Below are 22,148 nucleotides of genomic sequence, written 5' to 3' on the forward strand. Positions count from 1 at the left end.
ATCCCAGCTACTCAATCTAAAAAAAAGTCAATCAAATAAAATAAAGTAAAAGAAAACAAATAAGACAAATAAAAGGTGTTTTTTTATTAAAGAATATAAAAACAGGAGTTGAAACTTCTTAAATATATTAAAGAAATCAAAAGATTAAAAATTACACTTGAGGGGAATGTCTTTAAATTTTTATATCAATTAAGTATGTCTTAAATGTTGAATTTTTTTCAAAATACTTATGTTGGTTGTTGGAAAGTCAAAATAATTAAGGGTACTATATTAATTTTATTTCTAAAGAAGTTTTAACTACGTGAAGGTTATTTTGGTCAAAAAATAGAAAAGTGAAAAAAAAAAAAGAGACAAAAATTAAGAAAATATGAAGTTTTTTTTTTATATGTTAAAAATTAAAATAAATTTTCGATAATTTTTCAAAATATACAAATATATCATTTTTTTTTAAGACAAAGAGGTCACAATCACTATTGTATTTCCAATTTCAAATTAAGTTGTTGTGAGCATATTATTGACTAGATCCAAGACACTATATAAAATTTCTCGAACTTCATAGCATTTGACATTTGATAGTTTAAAGTACCGCTCACCTCCTTGTACAAAAAATAAATGCTCCCATAACATACAATCTCTTAAATGATAAAAGTACGTATTAGGGGTAAAAGTATCGAATTACCCATAATTATCCTAGCTTTTTAGTGTAATTTATGATATTTTCACCCCTTTCATGATATTGTAGGGGTTCTAACTTCTAACCTTTTTTTTGATATTTTTCTTTTTATTATGACCCTGATTTTTAAATAGCAGAAATGAGGGTGTGGTTTATGAAACCTATACGTGAACATATGCATAAAATTTCCCCTTTATTTGTGAAGAAGTCATAGGTGAAATCGTCTTTGACAAGAAAGATTTGGGCGAAAAGTCCAAACAGAGCACAATGGCGTTAATTGCGAGTAAATGAGGGGCATTTCTGTAACCTCTCACTACACCGGAGTTACGCGTTACGTATACGTGAGGCTCCGCTCCAGCCGTAAATTTCTGAATCTTCTCTCTCTAAATCTCTCTCTCTCTCTCTCTCTCTCTCTAAATTTCTGTGTTGTCTCTCTCTCTCTTTGCCTTCTGTTCTTTGGCGGTATATTCCCTGGTGCGATTCTCGTTTCCATTAATAACTGAGAAACCACCCCCCAACTAATCGCATTCCCATCTCTCCCTCTTTGTCTCTTCCTTTTTCATTTGTAGGGCATTTGCTGTGTCTTGGTTTCAGCCATGATCTGAGGTAAGTTTTGTCTCCTTCTCTCTTAGTTCATTTATTCATATTCGTATCGTTTCTTCTCTCTCTTAAGTTTATGCTGTGTATGATCTGTTATGTGCTTCTCTATTAGTGGTTGTTTGGTGCGCTTGACTTGTTTGCTATTTTGGTCCCTCTCTCTCTCTCTCTCTCTCAAAATTCATGGAGTGTTTGATCCATTTTCCCCTGCTCTGGTCATGGTAATTTAGTTTATACATGTTTTTGTGGTCACTTATGGCTTATATGTCTATGGTGAAAAATGGGTTTTTTTGGCTCCGCAAATGCTTGTGGATATGATGTTGGTTTTTGTTGGGGTTTCATATCGCAAGTGATTTCTTTTTCTTTTTCTCTCTCTCTCTGAATGCTTTCTTTTAGTCTCTTCTCGCTTATTGCCCTAACTCTCACTATTTATGTTTAAAATTGGGTTCCTTTTAATTTGAGTTGATACCGGATTTATTTGTTTGGGCAATGTGGTTTGGTTTTGAATTTCTGGATTTTTTTTCTTTTTTTTTTTCCTTCAAATTTCCAAAATAATGAATTTGGTTTTCTTTAGGTGGGTTATGAATACTGTTTGGTTCTTTGATATGAACTGAACTTGGTCAGAAAAATCACATCTTTGAGTCAAACTATTCGAACAATGTCAACTGATATAACTTTTCCATGGGGAATCTTATGTGCCGGTCATGAGGGAAACTGCGTGTTTTAGGGTTCCTACTTCCTACTCTTATAAATCAGTTAGCCTTTGGTTGTGAATTTCATATTCTGGGTTGAGTAATTTGAGCTTTATAAGATATCAGTATTTAGTAATTGTATATTTTGAACACAATCTGCCATTCCAGTGCTTTCCCATTTCATTATGCCTGAGAGAGATACTTTATCGTTATCTTCCTGTTTTGCTTATAAAAACTTAATTTCTCTAACTTAATGGTATTGTGCCTGGTAACATGCATTTGAGTTTGTTTCTCAGACAGTAGTTTAAAACTATTGCAGGCGCAAGTGCAACTTTTATTTGAGATAATTTTGAAAGATTTCCTCTATTGTGAAGGATACTACGAGTTAACTAGAATGAAGTTATTGATTGGGAACAAAGGGGTTTGTGAATGGCTCCTTGTTTTGCTTTGCTTCAACAGGAATGATGCAGATAATGATGCAATCATGGCTTTCTAGTATCTTGATCCCCCAATGGCCCAGTCTAAATGGAAACATGACCTTATGAACATGCGAATCTAACATTTAGTCATGGCAAGTCCTTGAAGAGCTAGAGCGCGTTTTTGCATTATTATGTAGTGCAAATTAGATTGTCTAGCTCTTGATATTGATCTGGTGGAGAAGTAGGCAAAGATTCAAAATGGAGGTTTCAGCTGTCCACTCTGGTTCCCAAAAGCAGTTGTTGTGCCGTAAATTACCTTCATTCCATACCCGGAGTGATATATGGTCTGTTGCTCGAGAAGGTTCCATATCTGATTTGGATAATGCTTTGATAGCATTGAAGAAGAATGGTGGAAATATTGATGCAAGAAATTCATGTGGCCTTACTCCTCTTCATATTGCAACATGGAGAAACCATTTGCCAATTGTGAGGAGATTACTTGCTGCTGGTGCTGATCCTGATGCCAGGGTGAGATATAGATGTGCTTGGGCTTGTTCTTGGTCTTTTCTTACCTCTACTGCTTGAAAGAAAAAAAAGAACTTTTCGATATGGTGATATATGAGGGCCTATTGAGTTGTATCGTAAAAGAAAAGAGAGTCCATGATTTTCATGTTTTAGAATTGTGAAGTGTGTACACTATTTGTGTATTATCTGCCAGGAGAAGTTGGGCCTATTGAGTTGTATTATAAAAGAAAAGAGAGACCATGGATTTTCATGTTTTAGAATAGTGAAGTGTTTACACTATTTGTGTATTATCTGTTATGAGAAGTTGGTTGCTTAATTATGATTGATGTTGAAATCATACCTACTACAAATATTGTGGAATTAAATTTGTAAAGAATTGAGAAAATGACGATGATAGTTAAATGTAAAAGATGATAGATCAAATGTGAGGTTCTATTGGGGCGAACGGAGGTTACATGTCATAGGATAGTTTAAATAAGGGAAAATATCTATGTACACTCTATTTTGAAGTTCCATTTCCTAACAGACCTAGGGTTTGATAACATTTATGGCGGCATAGAGATCACACATAGTATATTTTCTAACCCCCTGGATCAACTTTACCCATTTTGACCACCTTTTTTTAGCCCAAGCAAAGTTAGATAGACACCCTTGTCTATTCCTGTTGATTCTCCTCTCTCTATCTTATTATAAATGGGAGATGGGCAAGAGAAAGAGAGAGGTTTGGGGGAGAAACACAAGGGAGAGAGAGAGAGGTTTAGAAAGAAATAGGCACGGGTGTCTTTCTTACCTTTGTTTGGGCTAAAAAGGGGCGGTCAAAAGGGGTAAAGCTTGTCCAGGGGATTAAAAGATATACTATGTAGGATTTCTACACCGCCACAAATGTTTTCAAATCCTGGGACTATTGGGAAATGGAACTTCAAAAATAGGGTGTAAGAAAATATTTTCCCAAATAGGGTGTACGAAAATATTTTCCATACTGGCCAGGCCTGACTGGTTTAGAAATTCTAAAAAATATTGAAATATAAATAATTGGTCAAAACCTGTAATCCTGCATGAACTGGTTCAACTGGTTTAACCAGCCGTTTCAGGCCAGTTTTGACATATTAATGTGTTTTTTTCTAATACTGATTTTGACCAATTATTGATTCAATGATCAGATTGGACCAATTCCAATTCCAACCAATCGGATTGGCTGGTCTAGTCTGGTTTTAATAACATCGAGAAAAGTTCATGTTACTATGTTTCTGATTATTTAGTTGTTCAATACCAGGATGGAGAATCAGGATGGAGCAGCTTGCACCGAGCTCTCCATTTTGGACATCTTGCTGTTGCAGGATTTCTTATTGAGTCTGGTGCATCTCTTACATTAGAGGATTCTAAGTATCGTGTTCCTATTGATCTTCTTTCTGGACCTGTGAAGCAGGCCATTGGCAATGGAGATAATTCAGGTGAATGTTTCTTTAAGATTTGTTTAGATCAGAGAGATTGTGTGATTTCACCTTGGTTTCTAAACTGATACTGCCAATGAAATGGTTTGGTGGGAGATTTGATGACCTTTTTTTTAAAATGGTCATGATTTTTTTTAAAATTTGACATATTATGCCATAAATAGGATGCTATTATTGTCTTTAAAAATTTCAAACCGATTATCTTCAAAATTGATCATGGATTATTGTCTTTAATAGAAAGGGATAGTATATCACATACAGCATGTGTATTTGATATGGTATATAGCAAGGGCATCCATTCGCTATTCATTCTCAGTGATGGTCTTACCATTCTTCTGATTTTGACTATGTGGAAAGATTTTCCCCATCTTTTGTCATAAACTCTACCTCTCTCCCCATCTTTCAGTGGCAACTGAAGTTTTTAGTTGGGGGAACGGTGCCAATTACCAGCTTGGAACTGGAAATGCCCACATACAAAAGCTGCCATGCAAGGTTGATACGCTTCATGGCTCTTGTATCAAAATCGTGGGTGCTGCAAAGTTTCACAGTTTATCTGTAGCTGCTAATGGTGATCTGTATACTTGGGGATTTGGGAGAGGGGGCCGTCTTGGTCATCCTGACTTTGATATCCACAGGTAAAATGGCTTGGCACCTCTTTTTGGAACTTGTGATTGATAAGATTACCTTTGCTCTTTCTTGAATATGGTCACGTACATTGTACATTGAGACATTGCTGATGATTGCTTCTTCTAATATGTTCGCTTATCTCTGTTATCCTTTGTGCTGTATACCTCTTTTACATGGCGACATTTCTGTGTCATGTTCCCTCTATTTTTTCATTACAATATCATTGAACTTATATGTGTGTTTTTCTTGTCTTATTTATTAGTGTTAAGTTGCTAACTTTGTGACTCCTCAGTGGTCAAGCGGCAGTGATTACACCTCGTCAAGTGATTAGTATATTGGGTTCTCGCCAGATTAAAGCTGTAGCAGCAGCAAAACACCATACTGTGATTGCAACAGAGGGAGGTGAAGTATTTACATGGGGGTCCAATAGAGGTAATTGCTGGGTTTTCCCATGCTTTCATCCTTTAAAAGCTGGAAAAGTATACTGTGATCTAATGGACTATGGAAGACCATTGACCACTGTTGTCATCACTATCCAAGGAAATGGAGTGTAATAGAGGGGAGGGCCCACTATTGGAGTCCCAGTTCTAATGGGTCCTACTTTATCGCAGTCCATCATTTCAGTGAATGGTGATGACCCAAAATCATATGGGTATATACCAATCTCAATTGGCTTACATCTTTCACCTACAAGTATACTTGCCCGAGAGTGTCTTCAGTTATTATTTTGGTGTTTTTATGCAGAGGGTCAGCTTGGTTACACCTCAGTGGATACTCAACCAACACCACGTCGTGTAAGTTCCCTCAAGGCAAAGGTAATTGCTGTTGCTGCTGCAAACAAGCATACAGCAGTGGTGTCTGAATCAGGGGAAGTGTTCACTTGGGGTTGTAACAAGGAAGGTCAACTTGGATATGGTACCTCAAATTCGGGTTCAAACTACAATCCCCGTGTTGTTGAATATTTGAAAGGGAAAGTTTTCAAAGCTGTTTCGGCAGCGAAGTATCATACCATTGTCTTAGGATCAGATGGTGAGGTAAGATAAAACTGTATTGCTTTGTTTATCAGTCTATGGAAATACATACAAACCCACATACATGTCTATTGCATATGAATTGGGAGTTGATTTATGCTGATGCAATCACAGGTATTTACATGGGGTCATAAGCTAGTCACACCTAGACGTGTGATGATTTCTAGAAATACAAAGAAAAGGGGGACCGTACCATTGAAGTTCCATCGCAAGGAACGTCTCCATGTGGTTGCTGTGGCTGCTGGCTCAATTCATAGTACAGCACTCACAGAGGATGGAGCTGTGTTTTTCTGGGTCTGCTCTGATCCTGATATTAGATGCCAACAAGTAAGGAATAAATATAACAATAATGTCATGTTAATTTCCTCAGAAAAGATATTATATAACAATAGTATCTATATCAATCTATCTATCCATCCATCTCTCTCTCTCACACACACGCATGCATGCACATCGCGAGAGAGAGAGAGAGAGAGAGAGAGAGAGAGAGCAATATTTCATGAATCCACGGATCAAACACCTAGTTGGGGGAATTAGTGGACCCGAAAACCATCAAATCATATTTATCTCACTCTAAGATCTGGGTTTTCCCAAGAGAAAAAATTATATGGAGGTGTAGAAATGCCTCAAATCAGAATCCCTTCCAAAACTGATTTTCGACCTTCCATTTTGATGGACGCCAGACCTGGAAGTTGTGAGCTCAAAATCATTACTTGTTTTGAAATCGATTTCTAGATGAGTCAGATGATTTTTGAGAAAGAAATCACCCTAACTAGGTGTTGGGGCTGTGGTTGAAAGTGTATAATTTGTACCTGTGGGTAAAGATGTACAGTGTGGTCCTGTGGCCCACTAATTTACACGTGCATATCCATGTATACATATCCATATACATACATATATTATCGATATTGAAAAATATATGAAATTTTTGTATATGTGTGGAAGGAGTGTACATATCCATATACATACAATATTATTTGGTTTAATATTGCGTGCAGCTTTATTCGATGTGTGGAAGGAGTGTGGTGAGCATATCTGCTGGGAAATTTTGGACTGCTGCAGTGACAACAAGTGGTGATGTTTATGTGTGGGATGGCAAGAAATTCAAGGATGAAGCACCCGTACCATCTCGTTTACATGGTGTCAAGCGTGCCACATCAGTTGCAGTTGGTGAAACGCATTTGCTTGTTACTTGTGCCCTCTATTCTCCTGATTATATTCCTAAACCAGATGAGGATGCCATGCCCGAAAGATTGACAGGGGATGTGGAAGAATTGGATGAAGATTTTGTATTCAGTGAGGACAATTCGATGGGTCAAAAAGAAGTTGGTATGGATAAGAACGGGTTGCTTAGAAGTACACCGACTCTAAAATGCTTGTGTGAGAAAGTTGCGGCAGATTTTCTTCTAGAGCCAAGGAATTCTATACAGCTGCTTGAAATTGCCGATGCCCTTGAGGCAGATAGTCTGAGGAAGCATTGTGAGGTATTTGATGTACTTCATGTTTTCTTCTTGTGTGAAATAATATCGAATATGTGAATCTGTAATTTTAGGAATTCGGTGATCAAGGTCTCTAAATCCAAAATTATGAAATAAGTCTCTGAAATGTTTCATTATCAAAAAAAAGGAAAGTCCTAGAAATTAGTTGTGAAAGAAGTGTTTAAAAACTGCATAAGCTCTGGTACAGATGAATTAGAACTTAATAGTTTTGGGACGTAAAGATGATTGAATAAACTTTGGAGATTAAAAGAGTTGTGATTATGTATACACAGAAAAATAGGTAGCATATTGGCAACTTTTGTCGATCAGTAATCCACAGGGTTAATTGAAATTTAGGGGCCATTTTGCAGTCTAAAGAGTTCCAGAAAACCCACTAGAGACTGTCCCTTGAAAATTCTAAAAGAATAAGTGTAATCATAACAGATCATGTGACAATGAAGGGAGTATTTTGTTATGGGTTTTCAGGCCCAGCATTGGAGACTAGGATACCCTTGAGATTCATTGTATGGTGTAAGGGTATTTTTCTTTTGAAGCTGATGGTGGGTTTAAATTGCAGGATTTAATCCTCCGAAATCTCGACTTCATATTTGCAGTCTCTGCACCTTCCATAGCAAGTGCTTCTCCAGAAATCTTAGCAAAGTTGGAGAAGTCGTTGGACAAGAGGTCCTCTGAACCATGGTGTTATCGCCGGCTCCCAACTCCAACTGCCACTTTCCCTGCTATCATAAACAGTGAGGAGGAGGGCGACTCCAAGACTGGATGCTTCAGACTTCGAAACAGGCAATTGAGTTCCATTAAAAAGGCCTACTGTAGAGATTCTAGGGCTGGAGAAGGCTTTTTGCAACAAAATAGTGCAATTGATCAAGCAATGTCCAAACAAGTGAGGGCTCTAAAGAAGAAGTTACAACAAATAGAGATTCTTGAGGCCAAGCAGTCCAATGGGATTCACCTTGATGAGCAACAGTTAGAAAAGGTGAGAAGCAAATGGGTACTTGCAGATGCCCTTGCTGAGCTAGGGGTTCCTATGGAGATGGAGGAGAAAGCACCCTTGGTTGGTCTAGACAGTGGGAAAGGGGGAAAGAAAGGAGTGGTATCTAAAAAAAATAGAAGGAAAAGCCAGCAGAAAACTGAGGTGTTAATGGAGCCTAATTTGGTTGTTGGATTCCCCGATGCCACAAGTTCTCCAGTTCTCGAAGAGCCTAACTTGATTGTTGGATTCCCTGATTTCAGTAGTCCTGCAATTCTGGAAGAAAAGGTAAGAAGTTGTTTACTTCTCCTTTTCTGTGTTCTCGTTAAGTATGGGTGTTAAGTTTTACTGTATCTATTTGAGGAGGGACCATGATCGATTGTCCCCATATATTGCCTCTTCAGTTTATTAAGTTGCATTCTTGTTTTGACTTTTCAATGGTATTTTCATAGTTTTATTTTATTTATTTATTTATTTTTTCGATGGTTATTTGGGTTTTAATATTATTTATTATTATCTAAATTTGATGTTTTCTGGGATGGAATGGGATGGGATTGTCTGAACATCTAGCAGGTGGGTGCTCCTATGAATGGGTATTTAATCATTTGTGAACATGTGTTCTCGATTCATTTTCACAAGATTGTTTTATTTTGGATTCTCTTAATTGTTTTTTTCCTTTTAATATGACTATTTGGGAAGTTTAGTCAATACCCATGCGAGATGAGCTATTTAACATTCTACCCATATCCTTTGATGTAAGTTCAACATGCCCATCAAAAGAGCATGATCACGCGTTGGAAGAGTTGCAAATGGGTAAAATGCTGAATTTTTTCTCTTATGGGCATTTTCATAAATTTCTCTTATTTTGTTAATCTTCTCTTTATGTTGCAATTCTCCATTTTCTACTTCAAAGATTTTATTGTAGATTTTTCAAACATTACTGTCATCCAAATGGCATAAACCATAGTTCTTTTCAAAACAGGAAGATGGAGGCGGTGTAAAGCTGGCTGAGATCAAGGCACCAGATGAGGTGTCTTTTAATGGCCAGAAAAGTAATACACCACCCCAATCGTGTAATCAATCTTCAAATCCCACCCCACTTCCCAAGAAGAAGAAGAAGAAAGGTGGTCTCTCTGTGTTTTTGAGCGGTGCTCTTGATGACATCCCAAAAGAAGAACCCTCACCCCCACCTCGCAAAAGTGAGGGGCCTGCATGGGGTGGGGCAAAAATCTCAAAGGGCTTCACTTCTCTTCGTGATATACAGAGTGAGCAAAGCCACCAAACCAAGGAAAGCAAGTCCAATAACAATACCAGGGAGAAAGGCAAGAGTGAGGAAATTGTGGAGGGAGGAAGCGGGAGTCAAATTCGTTTGAGCTCATTTCTTCCAGGGACTGTCTCCTCACCTATACCTGTAGGCTCAGGCAGAGGGGCACAGGCTTCGGTGGAGGGTGAGAAGAGCACCCCGCCTTGGGCAGGGGCAGGGTCCTCACCCGGCCTTTCTAGGCCCTCTTTGAGGGATATACAGATGCAACAGGTATGCCTAAAATTAATCTGCTTCTTTATTTGCCTTCTATGTAGGAGCAAAAGGCACCATGATATGGTGGTGTATGGTATGTGGTACTTAGTGGGAGATCTACCGGATGTTGCCGATGACAGATTGTGGAGATCAATTGTACTTGGGTGAACATTTTTGTGGGCCCTGTTGGTTTATCTTCACTGTATATCATTTGTAATGGACGTGTGATGGCTTCTTCCCTTGGTAGTACTGCATAACATACTCCATTGGATTATGGTATACTTACTCCATTTTGTTTATCCTAGCTGTGGTTGTGTTGCCATACATCAATGCAAGGTCCCAACATTTGCTAGAGAGAACTGCAGTCTTACTATCAGTGACTCAAATTCATTTGAAAGTATAAAATAAACTCTTATAAGCGCACCATGTAATGTATTAGTTGCTCATCTGACATAAACCTATATAACAACAAAAGTGGGCAGACTCAGGCACCCATTATGTTAATAATCCACCCAACACTGTAAGTGGCCAATCAGCTACAAGTGCATATCACTGCCCATGTTTTGGCTGGTAGAATAGAAATTGATGGATGGATAACTAAAGTAGTGGGTTGCCAGATCTGTCCCCTGACAAGAAGTCCTCCAGGAAAACAGCAGATTCTGATGTATTTCTTTTCGCCTTTTGCCTGGCTCGTTCTGGTTATTTTTTTGGGTTATCTTTGGGGAGCCATTTTGTTGCCATATTAATGGTGGAATCTATTTAAAAAATGCAGGAGAAAAAGCACTCGTCTCATAGCCCAAAAACTAGGATCTCCGGATTTCAGGCCAACTCCCCTGATTCCAGCAAAGAGGTCATACCCAACCGCTGGTTCAAGCCGGAGGCCGAAGCCCCTTCCTCCCTTCGATCGATTCAGATTGAAGAGAAAGCTATTAAAGAATTCAAGCGCTACTACAGCAGTGTAAAACTAGTGAAACAAGGGTGAGGATGGGGCTGTAAATTTATACTGTACAGGCTCTCTCTGTTTTTTTTTTAAAAAAGGTCACTTTTCTTCCTTTTTCCCCACTTTTTATCTCTTTGGGAAATAATTGAAATTGCCATTTTTACTTTTGTAATTGTTGGATAGGTGTTAGTTACATGTTTAGGTTTTTCCTTTATTGAAATAAAAGAAAGTTGAAATTACAAAATGGCCCTGGTTCTCTCTCTCTCTCTTTCTCTCACGCACACCACACACACGAAATGATATTCTATGCTTGATACAATGTGTGCTCTCTCTCTCTCTTTCTCTCTCTCCCTCTCCCTCTCCCTCTCCCTCCCACACACACGGACACTTACAAAATGGTGTTATATGCTTGATACCATCTGTGCTTGCACTTTTTATTCCTTTGTACATTTTTCATGCTTCCATAATCAAATAATATTTGCTGTGTTCAATCAGAACACCATGCCTGCAACTACTGGACGTGCATAGATTTAGGCCTTGGGTATAGAGATTGGCCCTGTCTGTGCCCATGAAAATTAGCAATAGAGTTCTTTTGCACAGTTTTAGGAGTGATAGGTCTCCCTTGGTTCACTACCATTTACAGGTTCGACCTAATTTTCATTGTCGAAATGCCCCATAAAAAGGGGAAAAGAACCTTGCTTTTTGTTACATGTTCCGAATACTGAGCAAAGGGAAGTAGGGTTGGGGCCAATTCTTTGATAAGAACCTAACATGTCCAAGTGAGTCTTGGCCTGTGCATTGTTCTGTCCATCAGTTTTGAAGTATCCTTTTTCTTTTCTGGAGACGTTGAATACCTTCACTCCAAACTGTCGTCCGTTAATAACAGAATATGTTAACAAGTTAGTGGATATCTTAGAATATGATTAACAAATTAGCGAGGGATTTAAGAGGAGATTGATTTGATTTTTTTTCTGGCAAACTTCATTATTGGATTTAGATAGAAAAAAGGTTTTCTAAGGAGTAAGTTATTTTAGAAAAAGTTTATGTTAGGGTACTTATATTTAGGGCATGTTTGATAACTAGAAGATATTTACCAAAAGATGGAACTTACTTGTTCTTGTAGTAGTTAAATGTTTGATAAAAACAAGTTTAAAAGGTAACTTACTAGGAACTTACATGTTATCTCTTTTTAGTCTTAAAAAAAGTTCCATATAAAAACATGGAACTTGAAAAGGGAACCTTGCTGAAGGGCAAAAGTAAGTTACCCACCCCTGACTGCCCTCACGAAGAAGACGGTATTTGCTTGCCCCTGACTGCCCTAACAGTAAATTACCCACCCCTGACTGCCCTCGTGAAGAAGAGGGCATATTCTTGCCCCCGACTGCTCTAACCACAGAGCAGAGACATCTCGTGCCTACGAGCTTCTTCACAAAGGTACATTTCAGTTATTTCTCTTTGGTTTTTCTTTCTCCCTTGATTTTTTTCTCTCTGGTTTTTTTTATCCCATGGTTTTTTTTGCTCTCTTTGATTTTCTCTCTAGGTTCCGAATATGCTGAAAATGGATCTAGGGTTTTCTATGAATATTGTTTTGTGGTAAATTACTCTCTGTAGGGAAAAAATAAATTGGTTGTTTTTTTGGTAAATATTTCTCAGTAGAAACCTTGCCCCTCATCCCTCCTTTCAAGCCTTCCTCTCTCCACTCCAGCTAAATTTCACAGTTCTTTCATTTTCCAATTCTTATTTTCATCTGGTTTCTTCTACTACGCAGGTGACAACCATAACCATTTGGTGTCCCGTTTTTCTTTTGTTATTTTTTGTGACTGCTATCATCTGAAAATGAGATAATCAATGAGATTGCTTAAATTTGATTCATGGTGAGCTTATTTTTTTTTTCATTGATAGTTTTTTTGTTGGTTGTGAAGAAAAGAAAGAATAAAAATTGCAGTATTGCTTTTTTTTTTGCCATAGGTTTAGATTAAGCTTACTATTTATTTTTCAATATCAAGCATAGGATTTTATCTTACCATTGAGAATGTAGTTATAGAATCAGTGAACAAAAAAAAAGAAAAACAACTTGTTATGGATTGACTGGCAAAATAGAACAAATCATTGCTATGAAGTTTTATTGAGAGAAAATTGATTATCTTTGATGATGGAGGTGAATTTTAGTTATGATTGTGATTGGGGTAATTGTGAAATATTTAAAGGCTTATTGCTTCTAAACTTCGTATGACTCTTTTCATATGACTGAACTATCCAAAAAAGAATGTCAATGTTCCTCACCATTATAATGTCAATGCTGCTCACTATTATACAGTTTATAGTATATTATCAGTTGAAAACTGGCCCGTCATATTGTATTGGACTTATTTTCCTCACGAATAAATATAGCAATAGTAACGTAGCTTTAGATGTTTGATGCTCTTTTTTGGTCTTTTCTAATGATGTTTGATAAACACATAATAATAATAATAATATGGTTATTCTGTCTATGTGTGTAGACTACAGAGTAAGGCCTGTTATGTAACTGATTAAAGAGTATTTTGTCTGTGTGTAGACTACATCGTTATTTTGTTTGTGTGTGTAGACTACACTGTATCGCCTGTTATGTAACTTATAACTTTCTTATATTCGAGCAGATTATCAAAGATAGAGACTCATAACTTCTTTTGTTCCAACAGGTTATCAAACACAGAAGCCCAAAACTTTTTTAACATTCCAGCAGGTTATCAAATACAGAAATCCATAACTTTTGACAGTAACTTCTTCTTCTCAGTAAAGAAGAACTTCCAATTTTCAAAAAACATTTACCTTCCAGTTATCAAATACGTCATTAATGTACTCAATATTTTTGGACATTCAATACTTTTACTCCATGATTATATTTTTACTTTATGACCATATAGTAATCTTTTTATCTAGGGGTTTGTTAGGTCATTAAATAGGGATAAAATTAAAATTCTATAGAGAGAGAAGCATTTATTACTTATAGTAGAGGACAACATCATTGTGGCATCAGGAATGATTGTTTTTTCATCACTAATAAATGATTGTTTTTTAATCACTATTTTTTTATAGGAATATCTAGCATATCCTTACTAATTACGAAAAGTGCCTTTATTAAAAAAAAATTTGTATTACAAAACAAGAGTACATGAATGTCAAAAAATATTGAGCAGAAATACTCGTATGTATGAGTACCCCCTAACATAATAATCTTTTAGAAAATCATAAGGAAAATGAATTGTGAAGAATTTGATGGCGACAATTCTACTTAAAAGTACATCCTCTTTTTATGGGGTGCAAAGGTGAGTTATTGGAGATTTATATAGAATCACATGTTAGCTGAAGACTTATTGACAACTTCTGTTGGGGCTCTGCTTAGTATTCCAAGCAAAAATAGATACTTTGGAGGATTTTTATCGAAATTTGGAGTTCCGCTTTCCACTCATCTAGTAATAAGAAAATTTTGGATTTTTAGCTCCTAGGCACTTATATGACTGCCCAAAAAATGTACCATGTTTCAATTTTAGGACATTAGTTTCTTCATATGCGTATGGGTGATTTATTATTTACGTAGTGAAGCTGACAAGGTTACATCCCAAAGGTCGCAAAAATGTAATTTTACCTGAGGGTATAAATGGATGACTGATGTCGCCATCCTTAGGATTATGGTGAGGTCTCATTGCATACGCTCTTTCATGCTTGTGGGCGTTTTTTTTTTTAGGGAGAAGTTTATGTAAGTGTGAGGCTCTAAACAATCAAATTAATGTGTACCTGAAAAATTCAATAGAAGAGGTGGATTCGATGTCCAAAATTTCTCAAATCTTTAAGATGTATGGGTATGAGAAAAAATGGATTTCAAGTTTTGAAAATAGTGCTCTTGTAATGCCTACTTGATCTGTACTATTTTTTAATCTTTAAATTTTATAATTAGAGATGAAAATAAATTTTTAGACCATCACAAAGATTTTCAGTACGGAAACATCTTTCAATACTATTTAAAGGTGCGCCTTACTTTGATTGTTTAAAGCCTCAGCCTTATAGAATTAAAGAACACAACAAGTGATTTATAATTTTGTTTTTTTAAGGTGGATTGCTGTTTTGTACTTTTAAGCTTTTGGAATCTTAAAAATATTCCCGACTTGGCATTTACCAGAGGGAGCAAATAGACCGTATGCTCCTATGGGACCATCATATCTTTTAGCCGTAGTATTATGCCAAGTGTTGAATACTAAAGTGAAAAGCACGGGTTGAAAGTGTATACTCATGGCATGAGGAGAAGCGTGTTGGACTTACGGAAGGTAGTTGGACTCCAAATTTTGCATCTGCAATAGAAAAAGAATGAATTTGTAGAAGTAAAAGAAAGAAAAAATGAGTTCGTTGTTTTTAGTAACTTCTATTTGATGGATGGTGGATTTTTCCGTTAAAAAACGGTCGTGGTGGTAGCACCCCACTTCTAGGCACTACGTTGTAGTTTTCATTCCCACCATTAATATGACCCCACTAATAGTTTCAAATTTATGTTTTTTAAATTATTTGTTATGTGAATCAAAGATGCGTAGAATTAGCTAAAAGAAATCTAAGATGCGTGGCATTTTAGCTAAAAGAAATCAAAGATGCGTGGAATTTTAACTTCTAATCTATTGATCTGAAACACGACTTGGCCAAGGGGACTTGTTTCGGTGTGTCCGAGTAACTCGCTCGAGTTCAATCTTTTTTTTTTGTAAAAAAAGAAAAGTAAAATACAAATAGTATAACTTGTCTTTTTTTAACGTTTATATGACGTGGAGTATGCATGAGCACCATCCAAATAGCCATTCATGCTACTTTTGATTTGAAATTGACGTAGTACTTTATATAAACTATAAAAATTTAGGGTACACTTTATTATTCGGCGGAAACTTACTTTGCCCTTAGGGCGAAGCCGAGTTACTCATTCGATTTCGAGTGGCCCTGGCCAATGCTCAAAACAGAACACTAGTGGCTTTATAATGTTGGGTAAGCTCATTGACTTTGGAATGTTCTCCCCAATGTTCTAGAACTTGAATTGGTGGGGCGAATTGTTCATTTATAGATTTGTATTGGATCGTTAGATCAATTATTTGGATCAGGTCTAGATCGGTCAGAATTAGTGATTCAAAAAAATTTAAAATAAATAAAATAAAATAAAAACTAAAATAAGGGATTATGGAGTAGGGATTTTAAAAAAAACCTAAAAAAATATCAGTTAAGTTTGAAAAAAAAAGAAAAAAAAAAGAAAAGAAAAGAAATGTAAGGGGATTTTAGGGCTGGGACCCATATGAACCAGTTCAATCCCAAAACAATTCCCGTCAAGATTGGTGGATATCATGGGGTTTTAAAGCAGCGGTATTGTCATCGAGATTGATGATTCAAGCTGGAAATCATCGGGTGCGGTGCTCCCTTCTCTCAATATTGTTGGCATTGTCATCGGCTAAGTATACCTTCTTGAGTTATAGAATTATCATGCGGTCAACTAGATTGCTACATGGGTCATCACTGTCCCATTTATATGTCGGACGGTGTGGATCCCACCAAGTAACTTTATGGAACATCTCTTCAACCCTTTGATGGGATGTTGTGGATTTTGTTAGGCCATGCTACGACTAAGATCAATGTTTAAAAATAGGGAAATTTACAGAAAATATCTATTATATATGGACTAGTTTACATTCTATCACTTTGCAACTATTCCAACTTAAGGCCATATGTTTTTTTAGGGGTATTTTGAAATTAAATCAAAAGTTATAGAAAAAGCATTCAATTCTTCATTTCTTATGCGTAATTTGATAAATTTCTTGGACTCAAGACCAATGTTAAAAATATGGACTTAGGCTCCGACTTGCGGTCCCCAAACCGAGTACATCACAGAATTGGCTAAGTCAATGGCTAAGCCAATTTTTCTTTTTTTACTTACCCAAAAAAAAAACTAAGCTAATCTTTACCGGGAAATAACAAAAAGTACCATGAGATAAGATGACTCGCCAGATTTTTGTGCTTATACCTCGGGAATCCCTCTGTTTTGATGTGGTCGGATTCGAGCAGTTCCCTGGTTGGACTAGTGAGTTTTTAGTGTCCAAGACCGTATTCTTGAGTCCATCTCGAAATCTGACCCAACCTAGAAGTCCACCGCCTAGACCGCCCGACTCAGTGGGCAGCATATAACTTGGGTGGCCAACTGAATAATATAAGTATTCATAAATGTTGCCAATACGTTTGTTTCTTAGGAATTTTCGGTTGCTATATAAAACGATAAGGAATGTCAGTATATGTAGGTATTCATAAATGTTGTGCAATACTGTAAACGTTACCAATAATATAAGTATATGATGGTTAAAAAAAAAAATAATGGTCATAAGGTGGCAACCGACGCGATGGGTAGACCTGAGACCCGATGGGTCCAAATGTTGAACCCAAAAAGTCGGAGCCAAGTCCAAGTCCGGCTGGACCCGACCCATGCCGGACCCGTCGCCAACCCCAGTCCCACAAAGTCTTCACTCCCTCACTCATATGCACATGTAGGCTTGCAAATCCAAGTCCACACATGCAAATGCTGGCTCTTTATAAAACTACCTCTACAAACCTTTCTAAACCTCAGATCCACAACCCAATCACACGTGCACACATCAACACATAGTGGCCCCCACCACAAAAAACTGTCTCCCCTATGGCCATGGGCTAGTGACATGCAACCTAGACTTGACCACGATGTCCCATCCATTAGGGCAAAAAGTGGGACCCACATTCAATGGTCCCCAATCATGCACATTTCCATTACTTGAGGTCTCCCTCTCTCTCCAACACTCTTTTTTAGAGAGAGAGAGAGATGGCCACGCTTGAAATCATGATTCCAAAACACACATTTCCCAAAAGAGGAGAGGATGTGATTGGTGCAAATGACATTTGTGGGGCCCTGTTTGGGTGACAAAATAGGAATTTCTAGGGATACGGGGAAGAAGGGAGGGGGTTGAGTGGGAGGAGTAAAGAGTGGCGCATCATTACATTATTTCATGAGAAAGCAAAAGTTGTGAAATTGCATCTTTCATTCAGGCGAGGAAGCATTATTATTCAATGGGGAACAAGTGTTTCTGTACGTGTACCTCACGTTACTCTCTGTTTTTGTGTTTCTCTTTATGTCCTTGTGTCTGTCTCTCTCTCTCTCTCTCTCTCTCTCTCTCTCTGTGTTTTCGAGGAGAGAGAGCGAGTGTGAAATATCGGTAGAGTGAGAAAGTACTGCCCAGTGCCTTTGAAAGAATGGGGAAAGGACACTCGTTCTGTGTTTGCGTGTGAGAGAGAGAGAGAGAGAGAGAGAGATTGAATTCAGAGTTCATGAGAAACATCGTGGCAATCGGGTTGGATGGGGGTCCAAGTCCTTCCTAAATCTTGACCCATCTTGATATTTAAATGTATTATAAAAAAAAAAGTCTCCGGACACAACATCTAATTGATGAGAGATATGCATGATCTCTCTCTCTCTCTGTTTTCGAGGAGAGAGAGCGAGTGTGCAATATCGGTAGAGAGAGAAAGTACTGCCCAGTGCCTTTGAAAGAATGGGGAAAGGACACTCGTTCTGTGTTTGCGTGAGAGAGAGAGAGAGAGAGAGAGATTGAATTCAATGCTCATGAGAAAACATCGTGGCAATCGGGTTGGATGGGGGTCCAAGTCCTTCCTAAATCTTGACCCATCTTGATATTTAAATGTATTATAAAAAAAAAAGTCTCGGACACAACATCTAATTGATGAGAGATATGCATGATGGATCGCTTATTAGTGTATGAACAATTCGTAGAGAGATGAATGAGTTTTTAGTTACAATATGTCTATATCGGGGGTTAACATTGAACCCATTCCTCGTTGCCCTAGTTACTAACGACTTATCTAGGCACCTACAAGATGGGGTACCATAGTCAATGTTACTCGTAGATGGCATGGTTACGACTAGAAATGACGTTAGCACAAAATTAAAAACTTTAGAGGGCGACTCTAGAATCTAAAGTTTTTAAAATTAGCCAAAATAAGACATAGTATATCGAATACAAGTTTAGTAATAATAAAATAGAGACGAGAAAATAGTTAATATTGACGACCAAGAAATACAAAAAAAGAACGCACTTGCGATATATTGGGTCGATAATCCAAAAAATAGAGAGATTAAAGAAGATGTCGTACATAAAATTAGAACTGGGTAGACAAAGTGGAGATGTGCAATCGGACTTTTATGTGATCGCTGCATACCAATGAAGCAGAAGGGTAAGTTCTATAGGACAGTGATGAGACCAACTTTGCTCTATAGGGCATAATGTTGGGCAGTCAAAAAATAATATACTTATATAATGAATATAGCGGAGATAAGGATATTGAGATGGATGAGTGACAAGACAAGAAGAGGTAGAATTCGAAATGAATACATTCGAAAAAAGTTAGGTGTAGCACCAATAGGCGATAAGATGAGAGAGAGTAGTTGAGGTGGGCTGGCCATGTGTGGTGCAGACCTAATACAACACCGGTTAGAAAGTGCGAGTTAATTCAAATGGAAGGCTAAAAAAGGGCAAGGGCTAGAACCAAAAAGACATAGTTGGAAGTAGTGAGAAAATATATATGTCCTTAATAAGGGTATAGCCCTTAACAGAGCAAAATGACGAATCAAAACTCATGTAGCCGACCTCAATTAGTTAAGAAACAACTTTGACAATAATGATGACTGTAAAAAAGTGTAGTTTGTATAAAGTTCCAACCTTAAATGATCAAAGTAAGTTGCACCTCAAGATTTTGTTATGAGATGTAATTTTGGTGTAAGATGGTGAGATAATATATTTTTATCTCTAATTATACAATTTTAAGCTCTAAAAATGCACAACTCAAGCAGATCTATAAACACAATAAAATTTGGAAAATGGTCAGTCCATATATCGTGTTACAAGATGTCGAGATGATCAATTAACTATTTTTTTCAATATCAAAACAACCTTTTTCGAAAGATTTTAGAGGTGCACCGTAATTATATATATATATATATAGTACAACTTATATCTTTTCTTTTATCTAGACTCAGACCTTAGTTGATCTGCATGTAGGGTGTGGGTCTTACTGGGACCCATCCTGCTCGGATCAACCCTAACCAACACATTTATAACTTTAGTTAGAAATGAAATAGTGAGAATCTAAAGATTTCAACCCTAACCCAATTAGAAATGAAATAGTTAGAATCTAAAGATTTCAACCCTAACCCAAACCCAAAATCTATTTCTTTTTTTCTTGAAGATAATCATTTAGTTATAATTAAATGGATACCATAATTTCAAAAAAGAAAGGGTGGAAAGGAAATATGTAGATTCATTGTCTAGGAGAATAGGGTAAAAAGGAAGTAGGTATATTCATTCAAAATTGGGTCTAAATTCCAAAAAGAGAAAAGAATGAGAGCAAATCATTCATGTTTTATGCTTTAATAATGAAGGAAGTATGCAAGGGAGTAAAAAGAAGAAAATCAGGAAAATCATTGGTATTTGATGTGGGTCTCTTCGAAGAAACAGAACCCCAGGGGTCCTCCTCTCCTTTATTGGGCCCACCACCATGACTTTGCTGATATCACGCTGAGATTTGGACGGTGTGCACTTTTCACTCAATCCATCCCAAACTCCCCTTCTTCTATTAGTGCTTGGACTTTTATTACCTCAATTTTTTCAGATTAATCTTTCATGAAGACCTTAGCTACCCTTAACTTCTTCTCTCATGACAAAATCATACTCCCACTTTCAGGCAATACGCCCGGCCCGATCAGCTCGGCCCTAAAAAGTGGGACCTGAGTCACAACTTGTGGCCTGAGGGTTGGACTAGGGCCAGTGCCGGCCAGATTTGGCCTTCTTTTTTTTTGGATTTTTTTTTTTTATTATTATTTTGTCCTCATTTGCTTTTGGGCCAGGCCAGTTGCCACCCTTTGAGGCCCTTGCAAATCCTGTATTACATGTAATGCCATGCCGGATTTGGATTCGGTGAGTCAGATGCATTTGCATTGGTTCTATGAGGATTTAGGATCGGAAAAAAAAATACTGCATTATGTAAAGCCATTTTTGCCTGACATTTATGAATTTGGAGCTCTAAAAATAATGTAAATACGATGATCTTCCAAGAATTAAAGTAAATGGGGTTGTATACTATAAGACCATTCATTTTTTGTACAAAGAGGTCACAATTATTTTTAGCCATTAAATGAGAAATTTGATTAATTGAATTGTGGCACAATATCCAAGAAATTTTATTTTGGACTTTATACTGTATGAATAGCATATCCCCAACCGCTCGATTTCACATTTAATGATTAATAATAATTATGGCGTAAATGATCTTATTATATGCACTTTCAAGACACATAGGCTAATGAACGTACAAAATAAACTATTTTTAACGCTAAAAATTCATTTAGTTTTATATTCACATTTGTGGTGATCTAGATGATAGGCATGCAGATGGATTTTGAGGTGGTAAACTCACTCTAAACCCTAGCCTCATTTATATATGATCCCTGAAGCCTAGGAAAAGAAATCCTAGTGTTGATAAACCAGGAAATAAGAATTCAACGATTTTTAACATGTTAGTGGGTGAATGGGCCCAACACTTGGACTTGGACCTAGATCTGGATCGAATTGAGGTCAACCTGGCCTCTGATTGCCACCCCTATCTAGCAAGGCTTGTGAGCAAGGGTAGGGTGGTTTAACTACGAGCTGTAATTCTATTAATGAAAAGGGGTCCACTGACTTTTCATTAAAAAAAAAAAAAAAAAAAAAAGCCTAAGGATAAAAGATCACATTGTCATTGGGAGAAAAGGTAGGGGTATATAGGTATTTAGTGCAGGCACTTACTATAATACTGCAGGCAAGTAAAGCAGGTCATAAGCATCCCATACTTGTTGGTGGTTCCTCGTTATTTTCAGTGCACTTTTACAGAGATTAGGCTGCAAAAGTTGCACCACCATCAGTCTGAGAAGAAGACAATATCCCCCCAAGACCCACCAACTTTCCATTTTTTTATGCCCAAAATGACCTGTCATCATGTGATTTTGTTTCTAATTATTGTTGTTTCCCCAACCAACAGTACTCTCTAACCCCTCCACACATGGGTTTCATCAGGTTTTTCAGCTTATTTAGAGAGAGAGAGAGAGATGGAGAGTTTCAGCAGGAAACACAAGTGTATAAA

General features: G+C 37.1%; 1 protein-coding gene across 2 annotated transcripts; it reads left to right on the plus strand.

Moving 5' to 3' along the window:
* The first annotated feature begins 1,199 nt into the window (after nucleotides 1-1,199).
* On the plus strand, nucleotides 1,200-11,181 carry LOC18421552 (ankyrin repeat family protein / regulator of chromosome condensation (RCC1) family protein). Of its 2 annotated transcripts, none has more exons than XM_020671224.2 (11): nucleotides 1,200-1,279; nucleotides 2,282-2,909; nucleotides 4,180-4,357; nucleotides 4,764-4,992; nucleotides 5,277-5,416; nucleotides 5,729-6,018; nucleotides 6,130-6,342; nucleotides 7,014-7,499; nucleotides 8,071-8,769; nucleotides 9,464-10,015; nucleotides 10,770-11,181. In XM_020671224.2, exons 2-11 carry the CDS (start codon nucleotides 2,640-2,642, stop codon nucleotides 10,977-10,979), a joined length of 3,267 nt encoding a protein of 1,088 aa, XP_020526883.1. In that variant the 5' UTR covers nucleotides 1,200-1,279; nucleotides 2,282-2,639; the 3' UTR covers nucleotides 10,980-11,181. The 2 variants fall into 2 exon arrangements, with proteins under 2 accessions (XP_020526883.1, XP_006826360.1); XM_006826297.4 differs by having other exon boundaries at nucleotides 2,422-2,909.
* Nucleotides 11,182-22,148: the final 10,967 nt, after the last annotated feature.

The sequence above is a fragment of the Amborella trichopoda genome, chromosome 3 (assembly GCF_054954075.1).
Source record: "Amborella trichopoda isolate Santa Cruz 75 chromosome 3, AtrichopodaSantaCruz75HAP2 v2.0, whole genome shotgun sequence".
NCBI classification, from domain to species: domain Eukaryota; kingdom Viridiplantae; phylum Streptophyta; class Magnoliopsida; order Amborellales; family Amborellaceae; genus Amborella; species Amborella trichopoda.

What these genes read in the sequence shown, in the direction of transcription:
- LOC18421552 (XM_020671224.2), top strand. Translation starts at nt 2,640, where the DNA reads ATGGAGGTTTCAGCTGTCCACTCTGGTTCCCAAAAGCAGTTGTTGTGC. An exon ending in TGGCAATGGAGATAATTCAG is followed by an intron (nt 4,358 to 4,763) that starts GTGAATGTTTCT and finishes CCCATCTTTCAG; the next exon opens with TGGCAACTGAAGTTTTTAGT. An exon ending in CTGATATTAGATGCCAACAA is followed by an intron (nt 6,343 to 7,013) that starts GTAAGGAATAAA and finishes TATTGCGTGCAG; the next exon opens with CTTTATTCGATGTGTGGAAG.